Genomic DNA, 22,418 nt, shown 5'->3' on the forward strand with positions numbered 1-22,418 from the left:
AAGCTGGACTTTGTAGCAGCATTGAGGAGCCTGTGTGCAGCAGTTCACTGCCCCTCATCACAGCACCGCACTGGGCAGAAGAAGTAATAAAGCCAGAGCAGTCTGATATAGTTTAAACAGTGAAAAAACAGCATATCTCTCTTTGCAGTAGTGCATTACATTAGTGCAGTGCCCTACAGATGTGAACAATTGGTTTTTTGCCACTTGCTGTGTCAGATTAGTGGGGTGATACTTTCTGTTCTATAATGAATGGCGAGCACAGGGCTCAAAAAGAAATCATGAGTTCCTGAGCCACATCATGGGCAGAGCTGGCAGCAGAAGCTGGATCTCCTGACTTGCCTTCCTCTGCTCAGTCAACTTTTTTTCCAGAGAGGGTAGAGAAAGAGAGAGAATATTTGTTTCAGTGAACTCCAGATTTTTCCTTTTGTAGTTATTTTAGGCCATCCAGCTCACAGATTCTTTGCTTTTCATCTTTCATTGCTTTACAGTAAGTGATGGTGACCTCCTAAGCCCTGTGTTACAGGGCACCAAAGACAGGCTGTTCTCAGCCCCCTTGCTGCTGCTTAGAGACCACAACACCTTAGACTCATGAGTGTGTCTGGAAGGCTCCCAGGCTGCTGAATCTTTCCAGCACAACAACACTTGGAGTGCCAGTGGAGAGGCAGTAGCAAAAGCCCCTCTTGCCAGTGTGACACAAACTAGCTGGTGCTAACTGTTGGGTGACAGGCCTCATGCAGAACATTTGCAGACAACACCACCCTCTAAAGGAGACTTCCATGTATGTAGGATCCAAGAGCCTCAGGCAAGGAACCCCTGCCTTTTCAACCTCCAGCTTCCTTAAGTGTCTAGAAAATCCCTGAGAACATTGATGGACTCAACCAGCTCATTTCTGTGTGCCCCCTCACTCACCTTTGCTGACACAGGATGAAGGCAGTGCAACAGCTGTCTCCTCTGGGCTGCCCCTCACTTCAGGCTTTGCAGCATTTGGACAAACCTTCCTTCTAGCTGGCAGGTCTAGTCACTGCTCTTAATTTATGCTTTACTTTCAATTTTCTCAGGAGTTAGTGACAAATTAAGTGGAAAGAGATTCCAGGTAGCACATCTCCTATGAGCAATGAGCTTCAGGTGCTCTGTGTGTTCAAGCAGTGGTGGCAATGCCTGTGCTGAAGTTTTTCTCTGGCACTTCCCTGTCTCCTTGGCTGATGGTCACACTGGAGTAATACAAGAAAATGGAGCATATGGAGATGCTTTATCTCCCTCTGTGGTATTTACAGCCTGTATTCTCTCTGCCAAAGAGCTGGTGCTGGTTCAGTGTGGGTTACTGTAGACTGCTGCACTTCCCTGATATTCAATGAGCCTATATGTATATTATATATAGGTAAAATTACAGAGAGGGGTGGAGAGAGGGTGTGGGTGTGCACACTTGTGTGGACGTCTTCAGAGGCTTCAGAGAAAAGGAGTTAAACAGAGAAGTAATCTGTTGCTGATTCTATGTAGTGTTTCCTTCAACTCCTGCCATGTTTGGTAGCTCAAAGCAACTTGCATTTCTTCCAACACTTTTTTTCCAAGATTCTTTGGGTTTCTTTGTTTGTTTCTGGCTGAGAAAACAGCCTTTTTAAAGAAAGGAAAAAGAATCTATTGCTTCAAACTGCTTTGTGGACCTGGCAGGGATAGCAGAGAAGGGGAGATGCTGAATCTCTCAGGCTGTGCCAGAAGGAAGTTGCTTTCCTTGGAGATTTCTTCTCCCTGCAGTTGACTGGGAGACATTGTTTATGCTTTACCTGGTACAGGGCCAGAGGGGTTTATAAGACCTGCTTCCAAACTCATTTTGTGCTGGAATCAGAGCCTGAACTGTTCTTACTGTTGTTTCCATTCTGCAAGAGCACCCGCATAAGGAAAGGGAAACTGGGCTGTGTTAGCACGAGCTGAATACATACATGAGAGAGCCTGAAGACAGTCCATAGCCTGGTTTGGTAAATGTTGGGTTTTGTAAGGCTGTTGTTGCTCTGTGGTTGTGTGCTAAGTCCAAGGAGGGGATGCTAGGGAAGCTGTGCATCAGGGCACAGGTACTGTCAGGAGTGTGTTCCTGGGGCTGCCTGCTGCAGCACAGAGGAGTGACAGGGAGGGTGGCTGGGCTGTGGATGTGCATCCTTACACAGCACTTGCTGTACATGTGTACATGCTGGGGACAGACTATATGTGCTTGCATTTATTGGAGTGCATTTGGGTGAGCGATGAGACACACTTGGGAGTGTGAGAGTGCAAAGGAGAGAGTACAGCCACTGCAGGACTGATGTCCAAGAGCCAGGGGTTGCTGTGAATTTACCATATCCCCATCAGGACTGCCCTGCGACTGAAGTCCTGCCAGTTGGCTGCTTCCATATGTGTCCTGCAGCCTCAACATTTGCCTTTTAAAATAAAAACCACTTGTGATGTATTCACTCTCTTTTAAGTCTGCCCGGGAGCCCTGGCTGCTTTCCTTGCCCCTCTCTCATGCCTTGTCTGTCTGTAGTCTCCTCTCTCCCGGGCAACACCCTGACTCAGAGGACTCCAGAGAGATGGATGTCATGGCAGAAGGTTTCAGAGAGGACAGACTAGCTTTATTGGAGAAAACTTTTACTTCCAAGCATTTTAAAAGTGGATCTGAAGGGAAGGGAAAAGTATAGACTAAAACTACTTGTTTCCCCAGCTAGCTCACTGTCTTCCATGCTGTGGCTGTCCTGCAGCTGCAGCCGTGATGTGGCCACAGTGTCATCCTCTGGAATTTGTCTATTGCCCTCGGGAACTAAACATAATTTCTTGTATCAGCAGACAATTTGTGCTCTCCAGCACTATCGCTGCATGTTGCCCAAAGGATATCCAGGAGTGCAGACTCTTCAGGGATAGAGGCACCTGCCTTAAGGAGAAGCACTTCTGTTGCTGGGAATAGTTTTACTCTTGCCACATGAATGCTCAGAGGGTATTGAATTACATGGTGTGGTTACTCATAAGCTATCCTTGCTGTCTTCACCAAACTGCTGACCTAATTATGGCTCTTGTGTTTTCTGCCCTCTTGACAGTATGCCAAGGCACTGAAGCATTTTGGAGAGACCGAGGGCAAGATGCAGCCAGATGAATTTTTTGGCATCTTTGACACTTTCTTACAGTCATTTGCAGAGGCCAAGCAAGATCTGGAGAATATGAGGAAGAAAAAGGAAGAGGAGGAGCGCAGGGCACGCATGGAGGCCATGGTGAGGATCTGGGCACAGGAAGATGTTTCCTTACCTCTTCTTTTCATGTCTTGAGAGAAATTCCAATGCTCACTGTTTGTCACTGTTTTATGTTTTTCTTGCTCTCTTTGACTTCATTCTGTTCTCACATGATGACATTTTCCCTGCTATCAGTCTTGTCAGCTCTCAAGGAAGTACAGTTTGATTCCCAAATTACCTGCTTTTGGACTCAGATACCAAATCTAGCCCAGGTATTTTTGCCCTGGCACTTTGCAGGATGGGGTTGCCACCAACCCATGACAGACTATCCTGCTTTTGGGCTGCAAGCAAAGAAGCCGTATCTCCCTCAGTTCTGCAAAGCTGGCGATCTTCCAGTCAGACTCCATCATCATTTGCTGTGTGCCTGTCTTCTGGCAGTGCACAATGACCCAGCAGATGCTCTGGCACTTGCCATAGCCCACACCAGCAGTGTTTCTCTCTGGCCAGCCTTAATGCCTTGATTACTGGGGCTGTGACTGGCCTTGACGTGTCAGGAGAGCTTTCTGTGGGCTTTGCTGCAGGGAGACAGACGTGTGTATCCCCAGGGGTTGGTGTGAACCAGGCTGCCCCTCTAAGCTCAGCCTCTGTGCTGCCTGAGAGCTCAGCAGTGCCTTGCCTCCTTCCCCTGGCTGCTGCTATTGCCCCAGGCTGTGCTGCAGGGAGTTGCTGATTTAAATGTTTGCTGAGGCAAAAGCAGTGGGGTTTTGCCATTCAGAAGAGGAGAGAGGTAAAACACCAGGATGCCAGCAGCCTTACTGCTAGACACAAGGATAAAATGCCAGGACATAGGCTCAAGTTTCCTGTCAGCCAGCCTGGAAAGCTCAGGGCCCACTGTTAAAGCACTGTGGGATGGTTCCTTAGGTGTACTATGCCATGAGGGAGGCATTATGGAAAGAGCCTTCCTGCTGTGTTAGGCTAGCATTGCAGAGTGAGTGACCTGCTTCCTGATAGCCACCACCATCCCTTGCCAGTTCTACTGATTCTGGAGATGAGCAGTGGAAAGAGAGAGCTGAGCTGGCACTATCCTGCTGCAAAATCAGTGCAAAACAACAGCAGCATGGACAGGTCCCGTGTGTCCTCCTGCTGCAGGCTGATTGTGCTTTGTGAGGCAGATGTGCTCTGCTACTCATTCCTCATTTCTCCTGCTTTCTTCTCGCCTGCGTAGAAGAGCATGGCCTCTTGTTGTTTTTGGCACAGGTGATGGATAAGCTCCTACTCTTTTTTTTCCTTAATTTGTGATGATGCATTTGAGCTGCTTCTTGGCAGTGCGTCTAGTGATCTGGCATCTAAAACTCTGTGTCCTTCTCCACAGCTAAAAGAGCAGAGGGAAAAAGAGAGGCGACAAAAGAAAGCGAAAGCTGGAAGCATCTCTGAAGAGAGTGGGGAGTTTGATGACCTGGTGTCAGCATTAAGGTCGGGTGAAGTCTTTGACAAAGACTTGTCCAAGCTGAAGCGTAACCGCAAGCGTTCGGGGAACCAAGGCTTAGAGACAAGCCGTGAGCGGGTGGTGACTAAGCTAAATTATTAATTACAAGGGAAGAGAAATAATCAACCAAAAGAAGGTGATGAAAAAGTGCAAAAGAAGGAGGATGAATGTGTGTGATGGCGCCTGGCTGACAGCTGCCCCAAGGGCTTTCTTTGGTCTGTAGCTAGAGACGTTACCTTTCCATGATCAGCTTTCCTCTCATCACTCTTCTGTGCTCCTAATTTGAACCATTATAAAAGTGCCTCTGTGGATCCAGCAGGGCCTGTGACTGGGCCGTGCAAGCTGACAGGTTTGCTTCTGGGAATCTATTGTGTCATCAAAGGCCTCCTGGTGATGACAGAAAGCACTTGGGCCTTGCAGACGGCCTCACAGCTGGAACAAGATAATTTTCTGTGTGCCAAAATAAAAACTAGTCATGATCTCCACCTTGCTGATAACAAGGAAGACTAATTTCAGACCAACTCTGTAAACAACTATCACTTCTTCAGGATCTAGACTGGCCTTCAGGGGTTTAGTGGGATGTGGTTCTCAAGTTTCCAATTCCCTTCTAGAATTGGATTTTATAAGCCATTGATTAGCACCTGAAAAATGCATTTAAGCACACGTCCTGTGTAGCATTTTTGTGTGGCCTACACTGTCCAAAGCAAGTGAAGCTTAGAAAGAAGTCTTCAGTTTCTGTAACAAAATGAAATTCAAGAATCAGGATCAATGTACAATAATTTGCAAAAGTCTTTTGGATTCTGCTTTGCTAGAAGGAATTTTCTGGAATTTCTTGGTGGTTGAGTCTCAAAGCTATGAAATGCATCATCTTGGAAAGAAACTCTGGCTTTCCTTTAGAAAACTAAGCCACTGCCAGGTTGGGATTACAAGTAGATGACTGTAGAGCCTGTTGTCATTGCTAGAGGCTGGCAGAGAATCAGTGGAAAATTTTTTATCTGTTTTTACAAGATAGGAAATTGGGCGCTCCCTGGTATCATCCACAGGTCTCCAGTAGCAAACAGGCTCATTGCCTGCCAGAAGTGAGATCTCTTTTCCACTTGATGCTAGCTGTGATTGCTGTTGGCATGGACTGATCTTTCTAACAGCCTGACCTCCACTGCACACACCTCAGTCCTGCCAAGGGGAACCACGTCACTCAATGAGATATGAATGGAGTCAAAGGAGAGCCTTGGACCACACTGACTTTTTCATTTTGAGGAAATCACTCGGGATGAACCAAGGGAGAGCCCCATATTTAAAACTGAGAGTTTTTCGAGGAGGACACAGAATTGTGCAAGCCAAGCAGGCTTTGGAGTTGGGCTAATTCAGAAGAAACAAGTAAATTTGTAGTTCAGTTACATGAATTAAATGTAAGTAGAAAAGCAAAGAACCCAAGAAGAGGCTTGAATTCTGTGTGTCTTCATGGTTCTAGGAAAGGGATTAGATTATGTGGGCTGTCATGGCTCTTTTTTTACCTTTTTTTCAAACTTGTCTTCTTTTTTTATTATCTTCCCTGGAGAAGGAAAAGAGGAGAAGAAAGAATGGTGATAGATTCTTCCTCCTAGACAGGAAGAAAGGAAAGAACATTTGAGGAAAAGGGTTCGCCATCTACAAATTGCTACATTAGTCAACAGCACAAAATACCAAGGAGTCCCAGGGAAGTTTAATCATTTTGTTTGATTTTTTCTGAATGTCACTTAACCTCAGGCTCTGCACTGAGTCTGCAGAACAGAACTTCCTCTGCAATGCACGCTGCCTGATCAGTATTACACACTATAATATTGAAGAAGCAAACTGTGGTGGTTTTCTGAACACTTTGAGAGTTAAATAATTATGTAAACTATTAAAAGCAAAAAAAAAAAAAAAAAAAAAAAGAGAATTGAGAGAAGAGAAGCAAAAAAGTCAGAATTGTTAAACTCTGATGTTCCATTGTTTACTGAATTTTGAGTTTCCCACCCCAGGATTTCCCTATTTTGGACATTCCAGACTGCCGCGCCTCTATATAATACTCATCGTAAAGAGCTGGTATCTTACAAGAGCTGGGTGCATTCTCCTCCCTTACTATCCCACTCCCCTTCTGGGATTAGCTATTAACAGCAATGCCTATTGCAGTGGACACAAGCACCTTGTAGAAGAAAGACTATTTCATAAAGGTTTTTGAAAGTTTAAGAAAAAAATCTCACTTTTTAAAGCATTTTTATTTTAAATTACAAATGGATTTTTAGAAATGACTCTTGTAAATTATATTAACAAGCTCCTTGCTGCTCCCTGAATTAGACTTGCTATATATCTCAGCCCTTTTGTTTGTCTTGTTTTAAAGCATGCCATGTAACCTATGCCATGTAAGCCATATGAGAGGTGATAATATGTGCCAAATTGGTATACAATTGAGTTTAGATTTGGATAATCCCTGAATTCCAAAGATTATGCTTTTAGGGATTAGAACATTGTAAGGTTTTTTCCCTCCCTCTTTGTTCTCCCTGGGTTGAGGACTCACCCAGAACTTCACGTGTAGTGCCAAGGTCAGTCCTGGTGCAGGATGATGTGCAAGTACAGCTGCTTGCTTGCTCCCCAGGTACTTGTTTGATAAGGCAGACTGTCAGTGTGGCAGCTGCCAGAGAAGAAACACCTCAGGGCAAACCCTTTGAATATAAATACAGCATTTCCCCTGCTCTGGTATTTGTCAAACCAGGTTTGTGCTGTGCTTTCTGAAACTGAAGTCACTTTGCCAGGCCACAAATGTAGCAAAAGCAGAGAGAGTGATAAATCCTCTGTCCCTTTGTGTACACAGTTCAGTCCTGATTTAAAGAGGTCCTGTATGATGGTACGTGACAACATTCCAGCCACACTGGGGGTCAGAGAAAGCTGCTGTCATTTTGCCACTTCTTTGACTCATACATTAATAATGAGAGATTGTGCAACTCCTGTAAATCAGCTGTGAGATCCTTTAGGGGATGGACAGAAAGCTCAGAGTCACGCCCTGGTTCAATACAGCTTGACTTTCTCAGCATTCCAGCACCCCAAGCTCTCCCTGTTTTGAATCAGTGATGGTGGCCAAAAGCTTCATTCAGTGTGCTGGACAGTCCTCCAGGCTCTTGACTTCATGGTGAAAGTTCATAAAGAGGGTTTTGGAAAAGCTCAGTTTCACACTGAGGCAAGCAGTGTTTTCATACAAGTGGTGACAAGTAGAGAGACCCATTAAATTATCTACTGTATAAGATTAGGTTACCCACACAGAAGATAAGGAAAAAATTTTCTCTGCTATAGAGCCTGGCATCAGATTCTTGCTGAAGCCAAGTCTGTCCATGTTTCTCATCTCTTGGGTACTGTGAGTGCATATAATAATCTCTTCTCCAGCAGTTGTGGTTGAGTTGCCAACTGCTTATTCCTGAGTAGGTTTAGGAAGCAGCCTGAGGTCTAACATCTCTGGAGAAGCTGGAGAAGAACTAGGGTCTGCTGTTGTCCTTGCACCTGTGCCTAGAAACAGCATTTTAAGAGAAGACACTCTGTCATTGGAAATAAGTGGAGAAGAAGAGATGTGAGAAAGAAAGGCATGTTTGAGGGCTTGTTCTGCTTCCAGCAGAAATACAGTAACTGCTGACTTTAAGATGAAGTTTCTCACACCCAGTGGAGGTACTTTCTAACTCTCCAGAATCTGTCCCTAAAGGTCTAGTGCTCACTCACCTCTGTGTCTCTGCACTGTTGCTGCATAGGTTGCATTAGGATGACCCCAGAAAAGACTGAAGAAGACTCCCTCTCCCTTCCACTTGCTTTGAACTGAGTCAGTCTTCTCAGTCTATCATGTCTCTAGAAATGCTACAAGGTAAAGTGACTTCAAGGAGCAAGACCTTTCCATGGTATGTAGCACAGCCATTGTCCAGGCACCAGTTCCCTACAAGAGCAGAAGTAGGACTAGTGATCAGGGCTGAGAGACTTCCTCACTGGGGAAACAACCTGGATGTCTTTCAGAAGCATTTCTGTAATGTGTTCACAATGTCTGAGAAAGGGAAAGGAATTGCAAAGGATCCTGGTGGGAGGCTGTGGGGCAGGTATTTCCATAATGATCAGCCTCACAGGCTAAATCTTTCCTTTTCTTTAGGAAAGATCACACTTTGAGCTGGGTTGCAGGGAGAAGCTTGTGACAGGAGTTTCCATGAGGGGAAAGGAGATCTGTTGTACAGTAGATGATGTACATGATATATGCAGTTTTGTTTCTAGGTTGGTTGTTTTGGGTTTTGTTTGTCTGTTTGTTTGGGGGTAAAATGATTTTTAAAAAGAAAAAAAATGGTTTTAGGAATCTCTAAGGGGAACCTGTAAATCTGACACCTCTATTTATTTTGCCTTATTTTAGTTTGCTATGTTTGTATGTATACACTGCATTACAGCAAAGACTATTGAGACTGTGCCAGGGCATTACACTGGCTGGAGAGCTGGCTTGGCTCCTGTGCCAGCTGAGCCAGGCCAGGGGATGCAGGTGAGCAGTGACATGAAATCTGGGAAGGGAGGTAAGAAAAAAATCCTTTTGGATTTTGTCATAATTACTCTGCCCCTGGTGATCTTGGTTCTGGGAAAGCACTTATTTTAGAGCTTGTGGTGAACTGATGGAGGCTGGTTATTTTAGAACACTTTCTACAAAAGATTTTTTTTTTAATCATGCATCCCGGTGAGAAGATTGAGAAGAGTTAAGGTGCACTGTTGCTCACTCAGACTTCACCTTTGCACACAAATTCGGTCCATAATTGCAGAGAAGGTGTCCAAAAGTGGTTCATGCTCTATAACTTCTCACGAGATTTAACACACTAGTGAGACAAACTGGGACAGTTCTCCTTCCTCATAGCTAATATTCCTGCCTATCTTCATGGCCAAAGAAAGATTTCACCTGCTTTACCTCTTCCCTCCTCCAGTCCATGTCCCCAGGTTACCCCAGGTCAGCAAAATCTTTCTACTGGTAGATTTGTTACCCATGAAGTCTCTGGCCATCACAAGGTGTTTGGCCATGGCTCTTGACTTGACACAGGAGATTTCTGATTGCCTGCCATCCAAAGAGGCAATCTCCATTTCCCACTCTAGTTTTCTACCACAGCTCATGTAGAGCTTGGTCCTTTCAGCCTCCCCCACTAGGAGATCTGAGCCAAGTGTTCTAGAAAGGCCTCTTTGCCAAGCCATTTGCCCCCTTCCTGCTCACCTCAAAGAGGATCTTTAAAGCTCTTTTCAGTTTTTAGAATTGTGAAGGAATATTTGGTACCTGAGCTGCCTCCCATCCAAGTCATCCCCACCTGCAGCTGCTCTGCTCCCCTGCAAGCCTGCTCAGCTTGAAACTTGCAGGTCACTTTGGGAGGTGGCCCTGCCTGCCAAGCTAGAAAGTACAGTGCTGCTTACTGAAGTGGGAGGTTGTGTGCTGCTGTAATGCCTTGGCCTATCCTCATTTCTTAGTCAGTTTAAGACTATAAGTGAAATAAATGTAAAAATCCTGTAGTGTCCTTTTTATCTGTATCTTTTTATAAGAATATACTGTAATACTAAAAAGCAAAAGCAAAAAAAATTAAAGATATATTGCCCCCACTGTGTCTCCGTACATTTCTTCGTTGTTTCATTTCTGTGCATTTTGCTGCAAAGTCTGATAGGCGAGTTTGGGTCTGGGTGCAGTTTTTTGTTAAGCTCTGGGTTTTCTGGTCAAGAGTGTGCAGCTCTTTTGGTGACACTGTCACTGCAGAGCTGGTGAGAAACTCCACAGGTTGTTCTGGGGGAGCAACATCGTGAAACACAAGCACATCCTCCCCACACCGTGCAATGGTGAGGAGCTGGTCACGGAGCCAGCAGGTTACCACATCCAAGGGTCCTCCTAAAAAGCTCTCACTCCTTCCTCTTCCAGAACTACACACATACACAGGAGTTCACTTAAAGGAAAATATAAAAGTAAGATGGTCCTGGTATCTAGGAGTTCATAATCCATGGCTGGACATGACTATCCCCAGAAAGGAAGGGAGTGCAGGGCAGCAGCACTGACCCTGAGCAACATCCTGACAGCAAGAGCGTCAGCTAAGAGGAGGAGTGGGCAGGAGAGCAAGGGAGGAATTAAATAAGGCCAGCTGAAAAGAAAGCAGGAAAGCTTTCAGGAGTGAAGACTTCAGAAAAGAGGAGTCTGAAGAGAAGTTAGACTCGAAACAGCAGGATGAGCAAGATGCACATAAGGGTTAGGACTAATTTGTGGCTGAATTCAAGGGTGTGCTGAGGAATTCCTTGGCACTCAGGGGCAGAACCTTTTCCTCATCATAGAGGCAAGGAGTACAGCTTTTTCATTCATACACAGATCACCCCATTTCTGTTAATGGAAAGAGCCTGCTGACAAAATTATCCTTAAGCCACAACATTTCATTCTTATCTTCAACCCATCGAAGGGAAATGCTTTAACCTTGAGCTCCTGAGAAGATCATGCCTATTTTCCAGTGGGAGCCTTGCTGGCTATGCAGCCTATTCCTGCAGCACAGACGTTCCCAGTTGGCTCTGTCTCTCAGGTGGGAAGAATTGTGGAAATGAGCAAAAGTAATCAGGGGGTAATTGCTTGCACAGGTTGAAGATCAAGAGGCAGCAAATGGAAGTCTTAGTGCTCTGTGGGACAGTTCTTGGCTTTCAGTTCTTAAAAAAGGCCTTCAGTTTCTCTGTTTTGAACTATTTGGTTCACACTTTGCTAAAATTCTGACTTTTAGGCTCTTGCTGTACAGATGCAAGGGTAGAGGCAAAGGGATGTTTCTGAAACATCTGCATTGTGTCAGTGGTAGAGACAGGATGAAAATGCAGGGATCTCTCTGAGTTCTCTACCCTGGCAGCTGGGGTTTGGTAGAGGAAGTCAAGCCATTTCTTTTCCTCTTATTGGAGGTGGAGCCCAGTGGCATTTGAATTAGCTGCTTTGAACAAGACAGACATCCTGCCTAGATTGTCAGAAGACTTTTCTTTAATATTTTGTTTGGAGTTGGATCTCACAATGAGGAGCTGGTGTTCTGCCCTGCAGCATGGGTCCATCACAGAAGCCTCCTTCTTTCTTCCTGGTTGCTGCCTTTCCCATGATCATGGACCTCCCTGTCCTTGTCATCACTGCACAGAGCAAGGTAAGTGCTTCATGGCTTTTTCTGAGCAAAACTGCCCTGAATGACTGGGAGTGAAGAGGAGTGCTCTTCTGCTCTTGCTGAGGGCAGAGGCAATAATTTATCAGGTTTCTCTTTAACTTTTGGCTTCTGCTTAAACAAGGTGACTTTTATCTCTGCCATAGTGGACATGGAGCTTTCTGGGAGAAATCTGCTTGGGCCTATATTTGTATAATTAGGAAATAAAATAATTAAAGGTTGGGTTCCCCCCACCCCCCCACCCCCAAAGCCTAAAAGTTTTGGTTTTCAAGATTCTTGTGATAGATTTTGTTTGATGTTCCTGTAGTTAATGGACTTCTTGCTGTTTTCTCTGAGGTATAGTTGTTATTTATCTCTACTTGCTTAGACTCACCAGGAGGTAAGGTCCTTTTTGTCTTTCTCCCCCTTTTGTTGTTTTTCCATCTTTTTTGCCTTTTTTTTTTCTTCCCTTTTTCCTTTTTGTTTGCCATTTTTTCCTTAATTTTCCCCACCCCAGACTCAGCAGTAAGGTGGAAGATTTCCCTGAGTGAGCTGCTGCATCTTTCCTATCATGTGACAGCATTAAACCCCAGGGATCCAGAAAGGTCTGAAATGCTGTGAATAGTTTAACGTGGAAATCAAGAAATTGTTTTTATCCACCTTGTTTTACATGTGGGGCACAATTGTGTTGAGCCAATTTCTAGAGTGCTTATGGAAGGAGAAAACATGTCTAATTAAATTAATTTTTAAAAAATCAGAAAATTGGAGGGTGGGAGGATTAGCTCAGTTGGTCAGAGTATGATGCTAAAAACACCAAGACTGTGGGTTCAATCCCTGTGCAGGCCATTCATATAGGAGTTGGACTTGATAATTCTTGTGGGTCCCTTCCAACTCAGAATATTCTGCAATCTGGGAAAGGACTTGGACAATTTATGTCTGTGAGATGTGAAAAAAGGCTTTTGTTTGCCAGAAGTGTCTATGACCAGTTGTGGATGGATCTATTGTGTTATAGCAGGAGCTTTGCCATATTCTCTGTTCATGGAAAAGCTACTGGGAGCACTTTCAGCAAGGACTGAGGCAGCTGATAACCAAGGAAAGCACAGCAGTCATGCAGAGGCTGCAGGTGCCTGAGGAATCAGGGCTGACATCAGCCCTGATGTCAGGTGGGTGTGCTGGGCACTGTGTGTTGTTGCTGCCTGTCCCTGCAAAGAAGAGGGAGGACAACTCCTATCTCTCCATGTTCCTTGCAGAGGTTTTAAAAGATTGGTGGATGGAAGAATTGAGATTGTCTCAAGAAATCTGACAAATACTTGTTATTCACCTGTTTGTAAGTAAAGACTTTCCCTTACCAGTAGGTCTGCAGGGGCAAAGCTCATGTTTTATCATCCCCTAAAATATCATGAGTGTTGTAAGAATTGGCCTGGATAACCCATGAGAGACTACCAAGAACTTGCCTGTGGTGAATCCATAGCTCATGGTCTGATTGTCAAACTCTGCCACTGTTTTGCCAGTGGTGGTTCCTGGAAAGCCAGTGTTCTATAAAGGTATCAGAGCATGCTTTGTGCACAGGGGATGAGGTATGAAAAGAAGCTATCAAATGTTTGTCCATGCTCCCTTGCCCACAGAAGGAAGCAAACAAAACAGGAGGAAAATGAATGTCCATCTACTTTAGGCTTAAGCTATTTTTCATTTGGTTGTGGTAATACTGTAAAAGAACAAAGATGGATTCCCACCCTCCCCGCCTCAAGAAGGTTGGATAGTCCCTGGATTTAAGACATAAGAAATGGTGTTCTGCAGCATCTCATTGGATATTCCTGTGACCAAGCTCTGCCTGGCTGAGTGCTGTCTGGGTGTGACAGCCTTTGGGGGCAATGGTAATATCAGCCCCTGCATAGTCACAAGATGTTTTCAGAAGTATGAATCAGCCCAGTACTCACCTGTCCCATGGCTCACAGTAAAGTGTTATGAGTGGGCAAGTGTTTCCTTGGGTAATATACTCTGTTTGTGCTCCTGAACAAGTCTGGATCTGCTCGTGCTTTGTAGAAGAAGCTGGGTAACCCCAAAGTGCAGATTTTTTTCCCAGGGTTGTCCAATCCAGTGTTTTTCTTTTCTTTTGGGGTCCCAAGCAGAAAATAACTCTTCAGAGCCATGCCCCATTCTGCTGTAAAGTACCCCTTGTTTGTTCTCCTGATTTTCTTGAATATCTGAGCTCTGTTCACCTCCCTCTTGTGTCCTCACAATGCCTTTCTGTTGCTGTGACCCTCTGCTTGCCTGCCTTGGGAGGATCTGCTGCCCTTTCTCTATGGTATTAACAGCTGCAGGAGCTTGAGCACCTCAGGCTCCAGATGAAGCCTGGCAGAGGACTGACTGTGGCACAAATGCTGTTTCCTGCACTCAGCTTGGCTTTGCATGGGGCAGGAGTTGCCAGGCAGGTTGGGTGCTGTGTCCTACCTTCCCATTTTCCTCCTTGTGCTGCAGCTGTTGTTCATCCAGGGACTGAACATGCAAGATGTTGTGTTACACTTCTGGAATGGCAGTAACATCTTCCCTTGCTCTGGTCCCTGAAATGAGAGCTCCTCTGTAAGTAGAGAGGAGGCTCTTTCTGCAGCTGGAGAGCTGGAGCTGCCTCTGGAGTCACAGGGATGGGCCTTTCACCACAGAAGCATCCCCAGCACTGAGGCAGTGTGACATGGGACCAGAGCTAGCTGTGGCCTCGGGGGTGCTGATCTTGTGCCAGCTCCTGGGGTGTCAGTGCTGGGATGCATCAGCAAGCATGTCTTGGACTTGTATCAGGGTCAAAGCAAGAGATTCCAAATTGCAGCTTGTTCCATAGCTGTGGTCTTGTCCTTGTCAGGCAGCTGCCAGCTGTCTGTCTGTTCCTGATTAATCCTCTCCCTGGAGGATGCTGACCAGTACATCCCAAATCAAGATGGAAGGAAGAAAAGGGATAAATCAGATACTAAGGCAATCTTACTCTCTAATTTTTAACCCATGCTGGCGCCCTAATACAAACAGGAAGGCAGCAGGAGTTTGGACAGGGATCAGTAGACCTGACTTAGTGCTGTTCAGAGTAGAATCAGTATAATGATGGGAAAATGGGCATAGTCACAGAAATAGCTGAGCTTTGATGAGAGACAGGCTCTTTCCTGAGATCTCTGGTGGCTAGCTTGCTTCTCTTACTCCTCCTTACCTTTTCCTTCAGCTCTGCAATGAACCCTGAAAGTCTGCACGTCTCACTCTCATTAGGACAGGGTCTGGGCTGTCACAAACACAGGTGAAGGTTTTCCCTTGGGAGGTAGCAAGGTGAAATCTTCCTCTCATACTTAGGAGAAATCAAGGGACAAAAGTCCATCTGCTAAAAACAGACTTGTCAATCTGGTAGCAAAATCATTTTCTCCAGTTGCACACCAGGTATGAGGAGCACTCAGGCTTGGAAATGTCTCCGGGCACTCACTGTAGAGTGCACAGATCAGAAGGAATGCCAGCTTAGTGTCCCCATCTGCAAACAATAATTTGAGTGACTTACCAAGCATGACATGTTGGTCTGGCCTTCATATGTGTGGTCAGCTCTCTTGGATCACAGTCCAGGCCAGTAGTGGTGGAACTGTCCTTTCTGCCTCAGTTGAAATAAGCTTCGTGTGATGCCAGGGACTGTCTCTTTGCTCATAGGTGAAGGAGCTGCAGCTCCTGCCTGTACTCAGGACAGGGCATGGTCCTGAGGCCCTGGGAGAACTGGCACATGAGCCTGGAGGCAATAGGTGCATGGGCACCCTGATCTCACCATTTTCATAATTTTTCCTATTGCTCAGCAATTCCCATCTGCCATCATCCTTGTTTGTTTTCCTGTTCATCCTGAGTCTGGCTCAGACTTCTTTGCCAGCTTTTCTTGTCTCACATTTGTGCGAATCTTCTGGTGCAGAGAAGCAAGGTCTGGGGCTGTACTTCATTTCCTTCCCATGGCCCTTGCAGAGCTTGCAGAGCCACCTCTGCCATTTCTGGAGCTTTGCTTTCCTGGAGCCTCCGAGGCACTCCCACCCTGTCCTTTAGAAAGCTTCAGCTGTGTGTGTGAGGAGACATTTTGTCTGAGGGATGAGGCTAAATGAGGCCATGGTAAAGCCCCTCTGGCACAGCTGCTCTGATGAGCTGATGTGCTCATTTCTGAGCAGAGCCACTTGTGGATGTAGAGGCAGCCCCTGTGCTCATGTGGATGGGGAACAGGTGCTGAGAGTGTGTCTGGGAGGGATTTCTTGCTGGTGCCGTGTGAGGTTGGAGGAATACTTGGGTTTTCCCCTTCCCTTCTATAAATGGCTTTTGTGAGAACAGGTTTCTTAACTTATGTTACAACAGTGAGGGCTAATTGAGCTTTACTGTGAGCAGGATGCTCAGTGGCACATAAACTAGATGAAAATGTTGGCTAGGTTAGGTAGGGGATGAGCCTCATGAAGGCAGCCTTCCTCACAAATGCTGCTGAAGTACTTCTGGCCACACTCAAACCTGTGCCAGGCACATGGTGAGGTGTCTGCTGTCCTGCAGCAGGGTGGGGCTTTGCAGAGCTGCTGGGGCAGGAAGGGCCATCACTGCTCTTAAACCCTGTCTCCCTGACATGGGAAGAAGTGATACCCCTACTGTTGAGTAAGGCACTGATCTGACTTCCCAGAGAGCTGCCTCCCTCATGGCTGAGGACACAGGAGGCATTTTGCCAGGCTCTCCTGCTACTCAGTGAGGTGGGGGGAGTGCAGGACATGGGGAACCCTGTTCCCACTGCTGTGTTGGGAGCACAGGAGTGCTCACTTGCTCCCCACTCCATCCAGCTGGATTTAATTTTAGAAACAGTGTTATCTTGGGGCATCTTTTTCTGTGGAATGCAAGTCTTTAAGTAAATAAATAACAGCTTTGTGGAGGTGGAATGACAGCCTGTAACTGCACTGCAAAACACGCACTGAGTGAATTGAGCCCCATTTCACTTGCATGTGGAAATACTTTGTACAGAAACAGTGGCTGCACTGCCTCCCTCTCTTCGTTCAGCCCCCTCCAGAGCTGGCCATGTGCATTGATTAAAAAAAAATAAAAACACCTTGAAATACCAGCCTTGGGGAAGTGGAAATGAAAACTCCTCCAGCTGCTGGGGTTCAGCGGGAGTTCTCTGGCACAGGTTTGCTAAAGCTACAGTTTACTGGTGATGGGCTGTTACTGACCTTGCCCCTACTGCATCTGGGACATCCAGAGGGATGTGCTCTGGGCATCCTTGGCAACCCAGGAGAGAAATAGCAGGCTATAAAGATGAAGGCAAGAAACTTGTGTTTAAATGCCTCTCCCAGTCTGGCTGGCCAAGAGCCTTCTGCATGCAGTCCTGTTGCTGATGGCTGAATGTCCTGGGTGTGTCCCTCAAAGCATGTTTGCTGGCTGGAAAATCCCATTAAAGCCATTTTACCAGAGCAAGAGCCCATTTTTATTGCTCAGATCCAGCAGCCCTGACATGGCATCTGCTGCATGAGCTGCTGGAAACTCTGTTCCCCTGAGTCAGCAAGAGAGGCTCTTCCAAAGCTCCCAGTCTGAGCAAGACTTGCCACGGTGGCCTTCCTCTGATGTGTGGACTTGGAGATGAACCTAAATATGCAAGGTGGAAAAAAATGGTGTAAAAATAACCTAGGCTGACAGCTGCTTGCTCTGCTCCACTACTGCTGCACTTTGCTGCTGCTGGGACAAGGCAGTGCTGAGATGACAGGACTCTGTGCTTGTAAGGAAACTGGGTCAGGATCACCCATCTTGGGTGCATTAGGAGTTGGCAGTGTTGATTCTGGTTGCCTCCACAAAGCCAAAGGAGTGGCTAGACTGTGCCTAATCACGGAGGCATGAGTGAGCTCTGCCAGGGGCTTTGAAGCAAGTGGGCTTGGAATCAGCAGCTGTGGCTTGGAAAAAGCATCATGTAGCATCCTGGTGCCACGTGCAGATGGGATGCCTGAAGAGGTTTTGCTTTACTCTTTCTCTTGTCCTTCTTCCTGTAGCACTTGGCAAGAGCAGTTCTGGGCATGACTGTGATAGTTTTGTGTGTTTGTTCAGAGATGGTTATGGTATTTAAATTCACTGCAGGGCCTGGGGATTGCTAGCTGTACCTCAGCCTTTGCTGGTGGCTTCCCTTCCCAGCAGACTACAGGGACAGGAGGATTTTTCATGTGGTGTGGTTTTGCCTGCTCTTCCTCTGAAAACTACCCAGCTAAGCCATGTCCTCTCCTTGGCCTCCTCCTGCTGCTTCCACTGATACTCTGAAGGAAATTTTATTTTTTGTATACCCTAGTGAAGGTCTTCTCTTGTGGGGCTGGGCAAGCTCTGCCCATGTTCTCTGTGAGCCCAGGATCAGGGCGGCCCTGGCAGCAGCTTGTCTTTTCCACTGATCCCAATTAAGATTCAGTCTTGGCAGGATATGGAGCCTTTTGAGCTGCCAGCTGCAATAGGAGAGATGAGGCTTCAGGGGCAGCAGAAATTATTCCCTTCCCTCAGCTCAGCTCATTTCTTGGATCTGGGCTGAGGATGGCCCCAAGGGTTGATGTGCAGAAGCCAAATGAGCCACACAGAGCTAAAACATTTCCATTCAGTGTCAGGCCCAGGGTGGGGAAGTGCAGCTCTCTGAAGCGCTGAGACTGTGGGTGGCAGCTGGGGAGGGGATGGAGGGAGAGATGGATGGATGGGTGGTGTAATTCCAGGCACTGCCTCACACAACAGCAATTCCAGCCTCGCTGCAACTGTGCACGTGGGGAGCCTTGAGTGCTGAAATTACCCTGATAATGAAACCTAAGTTGGTTAAGGGTGCAGTAGAGGCAGGTCAGGGCTGTGCAGCTGAATCCCTCTCTCCAAGCTCCCAGCAGCAGATGCTGCCTGGTGTGACAGTGCACAGCTCTGCTGGTGTTGACAGAGCTTTGTCCCAACCTGCACCAGCAGGTAACTGGCCTGGGGCACTACCTGTGGAGCAGTTGTGTATCTGATAGCCTGTGTTATCTTCCAAGCATAATATTAACACAACTTTACAGCTGCCTGGCCCTCCTGCTGCATCCTCCTCTTCCTCCCCTACCTCCTGTCCCACTGCAGCCAAGCTGCCCTTGACTTTGCAAACACAAACTGTGCTTTTGCTGGCCTTGCATCCTTTCAGCTGCACATCCTGAAAGTATCATGGGTATAGAAGAGAGTGTTTCTGTTGAACCTGAATTTAAGGTTAAATTCATGCAGGAAGAGCTCAGTAGTACTGAGTTTCTGGTTTTCAGTGGGCTGTCCAGAATTTGAGATCATGCCTGCTCTGTTGATGGAGTCATTGATGAAGCAATTGTCTACTGCTAATTGGGAGTTCTGGAAGCAAATCCTAAGCAATCTTTAAGCATGGAACTTTGTTCTCTGGAGTAAGTGTTGTGTGGACAGCAGCTTGGAGAGCCGTGGGCAGTAGGCAGCTTGTCTAATGGCAGTGGCTGTGCCACTGCAGTTGGGTTCTGCACACGCAGCTGAGCAGTGCCTGGTTTGTTGTGCTTCTCTGCTTGGAGGAAAGCTCAGCAGTGTCTCAGGGCATCCGTCCACCCTTCCTGTGGACTTGCACTCATCTGCACTTGATTGCTACTATTTTGGGTTCCCCAAAAAAGGAGCAAACAGGGTAAGCACAAAGATAGAGATGCTAAACTGGAAGCTTTCTAAACACGGCACTGGCAGCACTGAGGGACAGGGCAACTAGAGACAGCTGGATTTGTCTCTCAGCCACCCACTGTTTAAGCTTGCTGTGCCCAAAGTGAGAATCTGTCCTTATGACAGGGTGCACTGAGTTCACCCAAAGCCCTTCAGGCACAGCCTGTGACAAAGGATTCAACTCTTCATCCTGTGCCTTTCTGGCACCACACCAGGGTGTTGTCTGCCATCATCATGGCTTTGTAGAGCTCCTCACATCTGCTGGTTCTGAGATCTAAGTTGAAGCTTTTACCTGACATCTGAAAAACCTGGTCAGCCCACTGCAACCAGCAATTCCTCCAACTGATTTTAGATTCCCTGGAGTGCTGAGCTTCTCTTGGAGCGAGGCTCTGGTGCGTGGAGGGAAGTGAACTAACTGTGTTTCTGTTTAGCTAATTAGCAGCTCTGCCTTGGCCAAAGCACACACCGTGCACCAGCCATTTTTCAGCTGTTCCAAACCTGCCTGACTCTGCTGAGGCAGCCAGAGGGAGCTGAGAACCAGCAAAGCGCCAAGGAAGGGGCAGGATCAAGGGCCAGATTCTGCTCAGTCACATCCCATGTAAAGCTGAGTAACAGGGAATTTACAGGGAATCACTGCAGGTCACCAAGGGCTGAAAATAGCTAACAAAATTAATTGCTCTTTTTACTGTTCAGCTCTTGTTACTTTCAGAATCTGGTTTTTGAGCAGTTCCCATTCAGAAAAAAAAGAAGTCGCTCCTTGAGGTATTTCAAGTTATCTTTCCCCCATGGCCCATTCTCCTTCCCCCAGCACTTCCTGAAAGCGCTGGTCTTTTGGCATAATTTAGTATCTTTAAGAATTCTTAATGACCAGCTTCTGCCAGCTTCTCCTTTATATGCTGCATCCAGTTTTTAACAGGACAGTGTGAAGGTGGAGTAACGTAGTGTCAGGATGTGGGCATGAAGGAAAGCCAGGCTGAGATGCCCCAAAGGATTCAGCCTGGATTAGCAGTGAACAGACTGTAACACGCAAATGGGCCAGGAGCTGGGACAGCTGAGTTTCCAGCAGGAAAAATCTCTACTGTATGTGTGTTGTGAGGGTTACCATGATCTGCAGTATTTGTGTTTCACATGCTCAAAAGTGCAGCTTGAACTCTTATGGCACCCTTCAAGAGAAGGGGGTGGTGGGCTTTACTCTGATTCTGCTCCTAGAAAAATGATGTGCTTATTTGGAATCTTAATATCATTTAGGTTGGAAAAAAAAAACACCTTAGAATGTTGATGCCTTCTTGGTAGCAGGAGACCTGAAAGCTTTCCTGGAAGCTCAGATGGATGAGAAGGGGAATGATACAGGAGGGATGGACTTTTATACAGGCACTTCTCTGAACCTTGGTTTCAGTTGAGGTCACTCAGACTAGGAGGAAGAGCTCTGGAGGCCCCAGTTCTGCAACAAAAAGCAGTGGTGATATATACAGCATGTGGGAGAAGCTGAGATAATGATAGGAGATGATAAATTATGATGTTAAACCCACAGGATTACACAGTTTAAGAGCAGGCAGATTAAAATGAGTTTCACTCAACAACAGCAAAAAACCAGATTCTTTATAGTAATAAGTTATTATGACTGATCCCTCACTAATTGCTGACTCATCATGCAACTTGCAAAGCCTGTCTTGTTGCTTGTCCCAAGGTAACTATTCATAGAAACTTTTAGGTTAAAACACAGAAAGATAAATAAAAAGGATATTCAAAGTAATTCAAATCACACTCTATTGCAACTAGTATTTATTAAAAATACAGTGGACAAAAAAAGCAAGCCTCCAAAAAGTAGTCAGTTCATCAACATATATTACACCATAGCCCACCCAGCACCACAGAAACACAGAGCACTCAATGCATTTCTCTCGCAAAATGTTGACTCATGTTTGGTTCATTTCCTATAAAGGTGCATAGTTTAAAGACTTGATAATGTAACATGAGCATAAAATGGCACCAAAGTCAGTTTGCTGTGCACTTCCAGCCACTCTCAGCCCAAGGAAGAGGTGAAGTGTGCGTTAAGTAGCAACATGTGCGTGGTGATCATCTGTGTGCTCAGCAGTCCCTGGTATGGCCCTGAGCCCTCTGCGTGAGCTTTACAGCATGACAGCAAACTTCTCAGAAGCCAAAGAATCATATGCACAAAGCATTGTTTTATTACTACTGAATGCATCGAGTTTCTTCTTCATTTTCAAAATTAGCTAGAGCCTGCGGGGAGGGCAGGGTGTGTTGTGCATGGTGAGGGGAGGTAAGTGCTTGTGTCAGTCAGTTGACTTAGCAGGCTACACGTGTGCTTCCTTTTCCTGGCACTTTGTTTCCATGCTGAGCTAAGGATACTTTTGTGCAATGGGCATAGCAGTTGCACAGATGAATGCAATCTCTTGTATTTGCAGGATGGGGGGGATTGTTGGTGTCTGTATGGCAGGGCTAGCTACACTCCTGGGAATGACAAAACTTCAACAATGAATGTAGATTGTCTTGCTTCTGGACAGGACATGGGTAATTTTTGCAGGAGTCAAGAGGGGGCATGGCTGACAGCATGGGGGGTTATTATGGGGACCAGGGAAGGGGTCTTTCCCATTAGTGCCTGTTCCCTCTATAATTGAAGGTGCTACTGCTAATTTTCTTATTCCATTGCTGCTTCCAGTAAATTGTTCTTATCTGAACCCATGATCTTTACCTACTGTGACTCCAATTCTCCTCTCCAGCCTGCCACACAAAAAGAGTGAGAGTGGTACACTAAATTGGGGAATCCCATTCCTAAACCACATCACTGATGTACAAGTGGTTATGGACTCTGGGCACCAAGCTTTCTAGATTTCTTTCCCTTTCAGCTATAGCTGCCATGTCTGTCACATTATGTACCTTATCTCACAGTGACAACCAATGAAGAATCAAATCAATTGACCT

General features: G+C 46.2%; 1 protein-coding gene across 4 annotated transcripts in view; it reads left to right on the forward strand.

Annotated features, from left to right (window-relative positions):
* The window catches only part of DAAM2 (dishevelled associated activator of morphogenesis 2), a 201,256-nt gene extending 190,968 nt beyond the window's left edge, over positions 1-10,288 (forward strand). For all 4 annotated transcript variants that reach the window (XM_079298438.1, XM_079298439.1, XM_079298437.1 and 1 more), the window contains 2 exons: positions 3,060-3,230; positions 4,561-10,288. In XM_079298438.1, coding sequence (XP_079154564.1) covers positions 3,060-3,230; positions 4,561-4,776 — 387 coding nt within the window. In that variant the 3' untranslated portion in view covers positions 4,777-10,288. The remainder of the gene's footprint in view (positions 1-3,059; positions 3,231-4,560) is intronic.
* The last annotated feature ends 12,130 nt before the right edge of the window (positions 10,289-22,418 follow it).

Source organism: Erithacus rubecula, assembly GCF_903797595.1.
Source record: "Erithacus rubecula genome assembly, chromosome: 2".
Classification (NCBI taxonomy): Eukaryota; Metazoa; Chordata; class Aves; order Passeriformes; family Muscicapidae; genus Erithacus; species Erithacus rubecula.